Below are 12,043 nucleotides of genomic sequence, written 5' to 3'. Positions count from 1 at the left end.
ACTTTCCCTTTTTTCTATTGACTCCATTTTTACACCATATTTTTTCTTCAAATTCAGCTTTCTCCTGTGCTTCAACGATAAAACCTCCCTCTACCTGCTCTATTGACTGAGAAGGTACATATGAGTATTATCAGTGTCATTTTTCTATGCAGGAATACATGCAGTTCATCATCAAGTCCCTCATATTTTCCCCTTCTCCTCCAATCTCCATGCTTCACCCAAGTCCTGTATCTGAAGATCAAACCTTCTGTTCAGCTCTGGCCATTCCAACAGAAACATTTGAAATTCCCCTAGTTCATTGAAAGTCCATCTTTTTCCCTGGAAAAGGACATTTAGCCTTGCTGGGTAGTTCATTCTTGGCTTCATTCTAAGCTCTCTTGCCTTCCGGTATATTGTATTCCAAGCCCTACAAGCTTCCAATGTAGCTGCTGCTAAGTCCTGTGTGATCCTGACTGCAGCTCCATGATATTTGAACTGTGTCCTGGCTGCTTGTAATATTTTCTCTTTGACTTGGGAGTTCTGGAACTTGGCTATAATATTCCTAGGGGTTGGTTTTTTGGGATCTCTTTCTTGGGGGGATTGGTGGATTCTCTCCATTTCTATTTTGCCCTCTGCTTCTAGAATATCAGGGCAATTTTCCTGTAGTAATTCTTTGAAAATGATGTCAAGGCTCTTTTCCTGATCATGACTTTCAGGTATTCCAATAATTTTTAAATTATCTTTCCTAAGTCTGTTTTCCATATCAGTTGTTTTTTCAATGAGATATTTCACATTTTCTTCTAATTTTTCATTCTTTTGGTTTTGAAGCATTGAGTCCTGCTTTTTTAGTAATTTCATCAATCTAGGATAAAAAGATGGATAAAACAGTTCAAAAAGTTATTGAGGAGAAGAATGCTTTAAAAGGCAAAATTGGCCAGATGGAAAAAGAGATAAGAAAACTCTCTGAGGAGAACAAATTCTTCATATAATGAATAGAACTGTTTTATCCATTTGACCTAAGCTGGTTTTTAGCATGCTATTTTCTTCAGCATTTTTTTGCATTTCCTTGACTAAGCTGCTGACTTCATTTTCATGTTTTTCCTGCATCTCTCTCCTTTCTTTTCCCAGTTTTTCTTCTAACTCCATCATTTGATTTTCAAAGTCTTTTGTGAGCTCTGTCATAGCCTGAGCCCAATTTCTGTTTTTCTTGGAGTCTTTAGATGCAGGAGTTTGTGCTTCCTTATCTTCAGATTGAGTATTTTGATCCTTCTTGGGCTCATATGCAAAATATTTCTCAATAGTCTTCCTCTTATTTCTCTGCTTGCTCATTTTCCCAGCCTGGGCCTGGTTTTGGGGTGCTTCCTGAGCTTTTGGGACACTCCCACAAGGATTTCAGTGTGTGAGGCTCTGTCCTCCCTCCTGGTCTGTGAATGACCATATGTTCACCTCTCTGCCACGGGGCTGAGGTGGGGGGGGGGCCGCTGTTCTATAGGGGGGCCTAGACTGCAATCAGTATCTGAATGTGTTCAGATCCCCAGAGTCCTGTTCCAGGGACAGAGGACAGAGCTTGGCAGTCTCTCTCTCTCTCTTCATCCCCCTCCCTAGGTTCAATGGGCTCATGCCCTGAGGGCTCCTGCTTACCATCTCTGCCTGCTTCTGTTCCTGGATCTGGGCTGTGGAAAGACCACGTTGCTCACTGTGTGCCCTGAGGGCTGGGCTTCACGTGCTTGCTCTAGCAGAGGTCCCCCACTGTTCTCCCAATTTGTGCCCAGTGCTTCCCGGGGCTTAGGTCAGGAAACTCCCCTGCTGCCTTGGGGCTGCCTCCAGGAGGCTGAAGTTCTTTCGCTCTGGCCGGCCGCCCCTCCAACCCTGGGGAGCAGAGCCTTTCTGCTCTTTTCCAGGTTACGTTGAGTAGGAGAACTGCCTCCCTGGGTCCCTCTGTGGGTTCTGTCTCTCGAAAATTTAGTTCGAGTCCTTAGTTTATGAGTTTTATGAGAGTGTGCCTAAGAGATAATCCTCTCTTGTTGCCATCTTGGCTCTGCCCCTCTTGATGTCTTTAGACAAACAATACATCAAACTCTGTCAAGGTCTTTATTTGCCTCTCAGAGAAGACTTGGTGGGTCTTCTATGAAAATCAATTCTTGTATTCCAGGAGCCTAGTGCAGGGTAGGTTCCTAATGTTTAAAAGAATTGAAATAAATTTAAGTGAATTCTTTTATCTATAGTAAGAATGTAATGAGTGATAAATTGAAGTTTCTCTAGTAGTTTATCCATTGATGCTCATTGGATAGAGATGTAAAATTTAGATACCAAAAGCTAAGCTAATGTTTAAAACTAGTCTACAAACTGTGACTGGTTCTTACTAAACCTCCCCATTCCTATCCTCCATTTCTAACACTCCGCCATTGTAATTGAAGAAGCAGACAAGGGGCCCACAGATTGAGGGCCATTTTGTATTTTTCTTTGTTGCCTGGCTTGCTCTGGTTAAATAATTTATTATAAAATGGTCAGCAGATTGGTAACAAAACACTCTGTACTTGACTCAGTTGGTTCTCAGGAAGCAGTTTTCTGTCATTACTGAACTCTGATATTCACCAAGAATCTATAGAATTTGTGAGTGAGGTAAAATTTTCCAACAGAACTTACCAGAATTTGTGCTCAAAAATCAAATGAACCAGGCTTGAATCCCAAATTATATCTATAAATGACTTTAAAGTAAAAAAACAGAAGGCTTGGGGGGAAAACACTATAAAAAAAACTCAGTATTTTAGGGAAAAACTATAAAAAGAGAAGAGAAAAGAAAAGAAAAAAGGAAAGGCGAGAAAAGAAACCACATCTTTCACGTCTGGACTCAGTGCAGAGCCAGTGGCCCTCAGCCAACTTGTTAGAGATGTTTGTCTTTCAGGATCTTACCTTCCCTTTATTTGCTTCTCCCCTTGCCTATGATGCCTCATTGACATTTCCAATGACTTTTTTCCTTTCTCCTTCCTATTTTTGCTTTTAAATCACTCTTAAATCACTTTAAATCGCTCACTTAAAAAACTCTACTTTCACAAAAGATGGTCATGTCATATGAAGTATAATATAAATTCCAGTCAGTTTATTACTACCTCTCCCAAGAGTATCTCATTTTAATTCTTATGTCCAACTGTGAGATAACATCTAAAGACACCTTAGATAAAGCACTGGTCCTAGAATCAGGAAAACTCAAATCTGGCCTCAGGCACTTAACCCTGTTTGGCTGAGTTTCCTCCTTTGCAAAATGACCTGGAAAAGGAAAAGGCAAACCACTCCAGTATCTTTGCCAGGAAAACCCCAAATGAGCTCAAGAAGAGTCAGACATACCCAGAATGACTGAACAACAACAAGCTCCTTCAGGTAACAGAAAACAGACAATGGAGGAATTTAGGGGCAGAAGATGATATCCATGATATCCATGCCTATGTGAAAGGCAGTCCCTAGGTCTTTTCCTCAAAGATCAGCTTGTTCCTCCTGAAATCTCCATTAGAAGAAGTGCCCAGTCCTTAGGCAGACACTCTTCAAACATCATCCCAGCCCATGACCTGCCAGAGAACCCTGTCCCCTCTGTCTCAAGAGCCTTTTCTCAAACAGCAGCTTCTTCCTCCAACTGGTACATTCCTCTTTGAACTTCCCTGCCCAGAATGCTGGGCAGGCTCAGCCCATGACTCTCCAGACTACTTCTCCATTTTTCCATTTTTTTATGTAGTCTTCTCCCACCAGAATTTAAGCTCCTTAAGGGCATAGACTGTTCTTCTTCTCCATATTTGCCTGGCATTGTTGTGCTATGGTACAACTCTTACTACTCCAGGTGCCAGTTCCCAAAGAATCACCTTACTGCCCTCAGGTATGAACTGCCAGATTGACCTCTTCTAAGATTTTGCACAAGAATCAGCCACATAGCTACTTAAGTGTCTGTCTGGGGCTTGAATTGAACTTGTTTCCTGACTCAAAATCCACCTAAGCTTTTTCTGGAGTGTGTGGTGAATAAACCCCTGGACCCAGAGTTAGGAGGACATGAGTTTAAATTTGACCTCAGGCACCTGCTAGCTCTGTGACCCTGGGCAAGTCACTTGGCCCTTGCCTGCCTCAGTTTCCTCAACTACTTAATGTGGTCAATAGTACCACCTCACAAGGTTATTGTGACAGTCAAATGAGATAATATTTGAAAAGCACTGCCTGGCACATACTAGACACTTAATAAATGAATGTTCCCTTATTTTCATATTTCTCCAAAGAGATCAAGAAGCAGTGGAGTGCTGACAAATTTTAACAAACTCTCCTTTCTCCATCAAAATATACACTTAATGTACTTTTAAGTTTAATTTGCATTTTCTCCATCAGGCTATTAATAAAACAACAAATCAAACCCTGGTTTGAGGTATTTGCTCATTTTTGAAATGTAAATGAAATAACTTTAAGATAAAAAATTTGGCAATTGACTCTGGTGAGCCAGTTTCAATTACCTCCAGCAACAAGTCTCTCTCCATTTAGGGAGGGTTGGCTTCTGATTCAGGTGTTGTGCCTGTGATTGCTGTTGCTGTTCAGTCATTTTTCATTTATGAGTCTTTGTGACTTCATTTGGAGTTTTCTTGGCAGAGATACTAGAGTGGTTTGTCATTGCCTTCTCCAGATTATTTTACAAAGGAGGAAACTGAGGCAAACAGGATTTAATGACTCGCCCAGGGCCAAATTTGAACTAAGGAAGAGCAGTCTTCTTAATTCCAGGTCCACTGCACCACCACCTTGCTATCCTGGTGCAACTATGATAGTGCCATGTAAAGGATTTAGGGGCTGATTTGAACAAGATGTATTCAGAGATGTGTTCTGCCAAAAGAAGATGATCTCATAAAGTTCATCAGCTTTTAAAAGTAACCCTAGTTCTGGACAACTCTCAACTGGCAAACCTCAAGGAGTGTGTTTTACATCACTGCTGTTCACATCCAGGGCCAAATTTCCAGGAGTGGTTTCTTAAGCATGATCCTCTTAAGCTGGATTTTCACAGACCTGTTAGAGAGACAACTACCAGAAGGGATATGCAAGAATTGTTGGCACAAGAGAATTTGGTCCCATGAGTTAAGGGCTTAAACACCAGGGATCACTTTAAAATCAGCTTTTATCTTCAGAATAAGGTATGTGATTGCCAAACTCTTTAGGTATCCCTTCTAGGGTTATCTTAGTTTATTATTATTTCCCCCAATCCAGAGCAGTGTGATATCATGGCAAAAGAGCCCTGTAATAGGAGTCGAGGCCTGGATTTTAATCTAGGTTCTGTCATTCATAATTAATATATTAGTTTATCTTGTCTTCTTTCTAAGTCTGTCTTCTTTTTTTAAAACAAGGAAATTGGACATTAAATGATCTCTAAGGCCCATTAAAACTCATGCTTCATTATTATGACATCAGGGATATAAAGCATGAGGAGCAGCTATTTCCTAGTCATTAAAAGACTTTACGGTGATAGGGACAGAGTCAAATCAGGAAATGCCTAGCACATTTTTAGTGCCCCCTTTTTATTGTTCCAAATTCCTTCCTCTTTAAAAAAAATTCAATGTTTAAAAAAGTATGCCCTACTTCATACTTACAGAATAAGACTCACAGAGTTGAAAAAGAATCTCAAAGGCCATGGAGTTCAACCTGTAGCCCAACAGTGATTGCCTCCTACAACCTAGCCAACTAGCCATTATTTACTTCTTGAAAGTTTCCTATATTGGAGAATTCACTAGCTCCAGAAGCAGCTTATTCCAATTAGGGACAGTTCTTATTTCTAAGAAGTTTTCCTTTATAGCTCCTCTGTAAATCTGTCCAGTGCTACATATATACCCTCTAGAGCCAAGCAGAACAGGATCTCATCCTTCTTTAATATGTCAACTCCACAAATAATTGAATTATAGCAGTTACAATTTGCTTCTCCCCACCTTTTCCTGTTCCTTCCCCACTAAGTGTTATCATCTTATCATAAACACCCAGCACCTCTAATTCGCTCTAATTCTGTCACCTTACCCTGAACAATGTAGAACCCTTCCAGAATTGAGCTCATTAGAGTGTCTTGGCTCTCAGTAGCCTTAATTGTGTTTCCAGTGCATTAAAACCACCAAATCTCTTTCACAGGAATTACTGTCAAGCCATTTCTCTCATACTCTATTAATATAATTGACTTTTTGGACCCAAGAATAGTTTTAACATTTACTCTTTATAAAATTCTGTTCTATTAGATTTAGTCCAGCATTTTGATTACTGAATCTCTGTGAATGTTGATTCTAACTTAGTTTAAAATTATCTTTACATCTGAGAATCATGTGATACATACCTACCTTCAAGATGTTTTCTCCAGACCATAACAGCAACCTCCTGAGTGAGGCAATGCTCCTACCAATGCAAAAAGACAAATTCTGGCTTGAGATAAGAAGAACCCCTCCCCCCCCCAGTTCTTCCTTCTGGGACCAAGCATAATGAGTTTAATCACAGCATCATGGATTAGGTCCATGTGGGGAATGAGTTCCCTCCAGAAGAGGCATGTTTCCCATCACCTGAACTCTTTGGGCAGAGGCTGGATGACCACTTGTCAGTTATGCTCCAATATAAGTTGGACAAGATGGCCTCTTGGGTCCCTTTGGAGATTCTTTGATTCTAAAACTGGATTCTTTCTTTTCCCCTTACCTATCATTATCCAGTCCTGTCTAGCATCTACAAAAAAAAAAATTTAAAGGAAAAAACTGACAACAGGCTATATGATAAAACCTAATAGCAAAACCATGCTTTTTTATTTCATTTAGGAAACTTTAATGGCCCTCTGCCAAGCACCTCGAAGCTGAGCAGCTGGCTGAACACATACACCAGTGACTCACATTTGTGTTTGTAAGGGGAAACAAATAATTAAAAAAGATCAAAGACTCAATGTGATAATGAGAAACATGCTCATTGCTGCTCATCTACTGCTAAAAATCTCTACTTACAGAGGATAGAATTTTTATAAGAAAAATTTTAATATGGGCCTAGTTTGGGGTTTCCTTAGTTTAGAACTTTTCTTCAAAGGTAGATGACATAGCTGCTTGTCACAGTCACAAAGGGTCAAGAAAATATCTGTGAATGCCGCATTTCTGCTTTCTTGCTTCATTCACTGACAATTCTTTTTTTAGACCCCAATGTTTTCATCTGTAAAATGAGAGGGATTGGACTAAAAAAAAAAACAAAACAAAAGATCTGTCTGGCACTCAAATTCCATGACTCTGTGACTCTTTCTTCGTGCAGAAGGCAGAACTTTATGCCCTTATATGTCCCTCATCTCTCTCTCCTTTGGACTATTGAATGTTTCAAACACTGAAGAACTGGGTTTCTCAGAAAGAGAAAAAGTCACCAAGCTTCAGGATAACTATGCCTTACACATACAATTGCTGTTCATTTCCATTTTGTGCCACTCTCTGTGACCATACTTGAGAACAGTTTGCCATTTCTTTCCTCAGGTCATTTGACATATAAGGAAATTGAGGGTGAGAGTTACATGACTTGCCCATGGTCACACGGCAAGGATCTCGGGCAGAATTTGAACTCAGGTCTTGCTCACTCCAGGTCAGCTCTATCCACTGGTGCCACCTAGCTAGCACTACACATGTAACAAAACAGCTTGAAAGTAGTCTCCATCAGATTGATTATAAATACACATATATGTATGTATATATATATATATACATACATAGGTACATAATAGTAGCAGTTCATATAAATATATGCATTTTTTCCAGCATCAAAAATATCTTAAGTATCATCAGTCTTCCCTTTTTTGCTCACCCTTTACCATCTACCTACAAATCTTCAAATATTCAGAAATTCCCAGTCCCTCAGAATAGCCTGGAAAGACTTGTATGAACTGATGCTGGGAGAGATGACCAGAACCATAACATCGCACACCTTAACAGCAGCATTGGATGATGATCAACTATGATGAACTTGGTCATTTCAGCAGCACAATAATCAAAGACAATTCTAAAAGATTTTGATAGAAAATGTCCAGAGAAGGAACTATGAAGTATGAACCAAAGCATACTATTTTCAATTTTTAAAAGTTGTTTTGTATTTTGGGGTTTTTTTCCTACATTTTTTCCTACATTTTGATTTCTTCTCTGACAATATAACTAATACAGATCTATATTTATTTGTTTTTGAAAGATTTATGTAATTTACAAGTCACAGCTGAGTTTAATGATCATGGAGAACCCTGAGTGCCTCAGGACAAGCAAGATGACTGTCCCTATATAGAAAGCCAGAGTGAGAATGCGACCAGCCAATGATCACCACTGTGGAGCTGTTGGGTCATGCTCTTGTCTGGCTTTCAGCTCCAGCATCTTGGTTTGAAGCTCGTCATGTTTTGGGGGACTTCAGGGATAGTCAGATTGGGCCTCTAGTAGTGGTGTACCACTTTGGCCCCTGTCAGCAAGGCCGCCATGCTGGCCATGATCATTTTCAGGTAGGAAGGCCACGACCCACCAGCAGGCATGCCGAGACAAGGGACACAATGGATGGCTCAATTAAGAGCCAGGTCTGGTTGCTAAGCAACAGATGCAGGCAGGAAAGACCCATTGAGTTTTGAGAGCCAGCTCCTGGGGGGGGGGGGGGGCTGGAAGGTCAAGGGGCGCCCAGAGCGGAGTCTTGCAGGCCTCACTTCGAGCACCCCACCAGGATGTGGGCCACACATGCTCTGGTTTCAAGCTTCCACTCACAGGCAGAACTTCGACACTAATAGAACCTGCCTGGCCATGGTGACATGCATCTCTGCAGGCAGTCCTGGATCTATATTTAGCTTGATTAGACATGTTTTGGACTGCTTTCTATTGGGGAAGGAGGGAGGTAAGGGACAAGGGAGAAAAATGTACAACTTAAAACCTTGTAAAAAACATATTGTTGAAAACTACTGCTCCCTATAGTTGGAAAAATTAATTTTAAAAAATATTTTAAAAAAGAAAAGCAGAGATTCCCAGTTGCAATGGGGAAAACCTTCCCTTTCACCCTTCTATATTATCTAAGTCTTCTTTGAGGCATTTAAGTAGGACAGTGATAGTGCACTAGGCCTGGAATTAGGAAGATTCATCTTCCTAAATTCAAATCTGGCATCAGACACTAGGTCTGTGACCCTGGGCAAATATCCTGTTTGCCTCAGTTTCCTTTTCTGTAATAAGCTAGTGGCAAATGACAAATGGTAAACCACTCCAATATCTATGCCAATAAAAACCCAAATGGGGTCATGAAGAATGATTAAATAATAAGAATAAAAACCCCATCTCTCTTCTCCCTTTTTGCTAAACTCCATGGAAAGTTATTTACCCTACTTCCTTACTATCCAATCTTTTCATAACTCCTTACAATCTTTCTTCTACCTCTATTGAAACTACTCTGTCACAGTTAAACTCCTAATCACCATGTCCAATCATCTTTTTTATTCTTCATCCTCTTTGGACTCTCTTCTAATTTTGACTGAGCCCTCTCCTTCCTAGGCTTCAAAGTCATCAAGCTCTCCTGATTTTTCTTTGATATTTCAATCTTTTATTTTTTTAACTCTATTTTTTTTCCTTGCCCAAAGTGTATGCCCCCTGCCTTTTCTCTTCCTACAGTCTATGCATTGGCAATTTCACTCATTTTTTCTGTGAATAAAATGTTTCCCTTTCCCAATCCTTCCCTTGTCTTCCACTGTGCCCTTGGGGATACATATTCTATTACTAAGAAACTTCCCTTCATATTAAATCTGTTCTTTTTCTCACTGGAAATTGCATATATATATATTATGTATTCACTTTCTATGTTCATGATCATTTTCCCCCAAAGAAGTAGGTACTTAATAAATTCATGCTGAATTGAATTAATTCCCATAGCTTCAATGTTCATTGCTAGGTAGATGAATCACAAATAAATTTCTTGAGTCCAGATTTCTCTTGGGAAGCTCCAGTAAAATGTTTTCAACTGTTCAACATTTTTTAATCTGATTTAACTAAAGTCATAGAAAACATGCTTATCAAATTTGTAGGTGATAAAAGTTGGAAGGAATAGCCAACACATTAGATTTTACAGTTATTAGGATAAACATATAAGATAAGGACAAGTGTAAAATTCTACATTTGCAGTTAAAAAAATGAACTACATAAATACATGATAGGAAAGGTATGACTAAACTTCAGTTCATTTTAAAAAATCAAAAAGTATTAATGAACTGTAAGCTCAATATGAAGTAATGTGATACAACAGTCAATAAAGGTAAAGCTAAGTAGAGCAATGGATAGAGCACTGGCCCTGGAGTCAGAAGGACCTGAATTCAAATCCAGACTCAGAGATTTATTAGATGTGTGACCACAAGTAAGTCATTTACTCTAATTGCCTCCAAGGGGGGGGGGGGGGGATATCTAATGCTAGCCTTTGTTGCATTCAAAGAATTCAGTATAAGGAGGGAGGTGACAGCTCTACTGAACTCTGGCTTGCTTAAACCACATCTGGAAGTCTGGGAACCACATTTTCAAATATCTTCAAGCAAGGGGGCATTCATAAGAGGGGAAACAGGATGGCAAAATAAATAGTTGCTATGTTATTTGATGATCTGTTAAAGGAACTGGAGACATTTAAGCTTGGAAAAGACTTAGGGAGAGACCTAGCTTTCTTCAAGAGTATGCCTGGCTTCTAAGATGTTAGTGGGGACTGGAGGAGTGAAGGGCAGAGAAATGTATAAACATAAAAATAAATATACACATACAAAATATATACCTATATATATATATAATATTTATTCACACAAATGATTGTTTGTATAGTAATTTTAGAGAAGAAGGCACTAATAAGTGGGGCAGGGAGCGTATGCATCAGGAGAGGACTTTTGTTGGAAAGGGTATCATAGTAGCCCTAAAGGCAATGTAAATGGCATACAGGTTTTGAAGTCAAGATAATTCAGTTCAATTCTTTCCACTGACATTTACTAACTAATATCATCATAAGGAAGTCACAATAATTCTCAAAGCCTCATTTACCTCATCTATAAAATTGAGAGAATAATACCAACAACATTTGTTGTGAGGCTAGTTCTTTTCAAATATAAAAAGGGCATTCTCCAAAAGTAATCTTTTTTGAAGATAGGGACTATTTTCCATCTTTTAGTATCATGTAGAACAAACCTGGCATCCAGCAGGCACTTAATAAATACTTGTTGGATTGAATTTAATTCTATGCTTCAATTCAACTGGACTTTTTCTTCTCTTCTATGACTAAAACTGTGCTCTAAAACCTCTAAGTCATTAACAAATTCTTCTATCCACTAAAACCACTTTGCTATTGGGCCTCCAAAAACTGTGCTTCTAATCTCTGAGGAAGCTGACTTGTTCAGCTCTGAAACTTCTGTGTGGCTGAGCAATCTTGATTGTGAGTGAGTATAAACTCACATTATATATTGCTAGCTTCAGATCAGACCTTATTTCATATCCTAGTCAATCAATTACTCGGCCACTTTGTCATCAGCCCTGCTGATGACATTCACTTATCATTGCTTTTGGAAAGGGCATGGCTCAACTCAACATCTGTGACTCCCCCAACCCCAAATTCCTAGATACGTATATGTTCCCATTAGAATATAAACTCCAGGTCCTTATCTAACTTTTCTGAACACTTAGCTTTATTCAACCTGTATGTTTAGAATGTCTTCAACTATACAAAAATTTTTAGTGATATCACTAAGTGGTGTCTCGCCCTCTTGTAGACTGCTACTTTCCTGAAGGTATGGTGTTTAAAAAGATCTAAGAGACATAAATTCTGAATAATTTAAACATCATATTAATAATGTCAGCATTTTAACAAAAGGATAGTAATTTAGGCATATCTCTCTCTCTCTCTCTCTCTCTCTCTCTCTCTCTCTCTCTCTCTCTCTCTCTCTCAGACCAAAGACAATCATGGTGGCAGACTCAGGTTGGCAGCTCAGTGCTTATATGTCCTTTTCAAAGAGCTGTATTCCTCAGGGTAGCAATCAATTCTGATTGGTTAACAATTGAGAGAGACTGGCCAATATGACCAGAAAGGACAA

At 39.3% G+C, this 12,043-nt stretch overlaps 1 protein-coding gene across 3 annotated transcripts in view; it reads right to left on the bottom strand.

Annotated features, from left to right (window-relative positions):
* AGTPBP1 (ATP/GTP binding carboxypeptidase 1) overlaps positions 1–12,043 on the bottom strand; it is a 235,238-nt gene that overhangs the window by 7,955 nt on the left and 215,240 nt on the right. The window contains exon 27 of one of the 3 annotated variants that reach the window (XM_074196615.1): positions 6,312–6,366. The exons of 1 other annotated variant lie outside the window; for it this stretch is intronic. In XM_074196615.1, the coding sequence (XP_074052716.1) occupies positions 6,314–6,366 (53 nt within the window). In that variant the 3' untranslated portion in view covers positions 6,312–6,313. Of the gene's footprint in view, positions 1–6,308; positions 6,367–12,043 lie in introns of those variants that run through there. One more of the 3 variants, XM_074196616.1, reaches the window with a different exon arrangement.

This window comes from Macrotis lagotis, chromosome 8 (assembly GCF_037893015.1).
Source record: "Macrotis lagotis isolate mMagLag1 chromosome 8, bilby.v1.9.chrom.fasta, whole genome shotgun sequence".
Lineage (NCBI taxonomy): Eukaryota > Metazoa > Chordata > Mammalia > Peramelemorphia > Peramelidae > Macrotis > Macrotis lagotis.
Note: the sequence above shows the minus strand (reverse complement) of the source record. Positions and strands in the feature narration are given on the sequence as shown.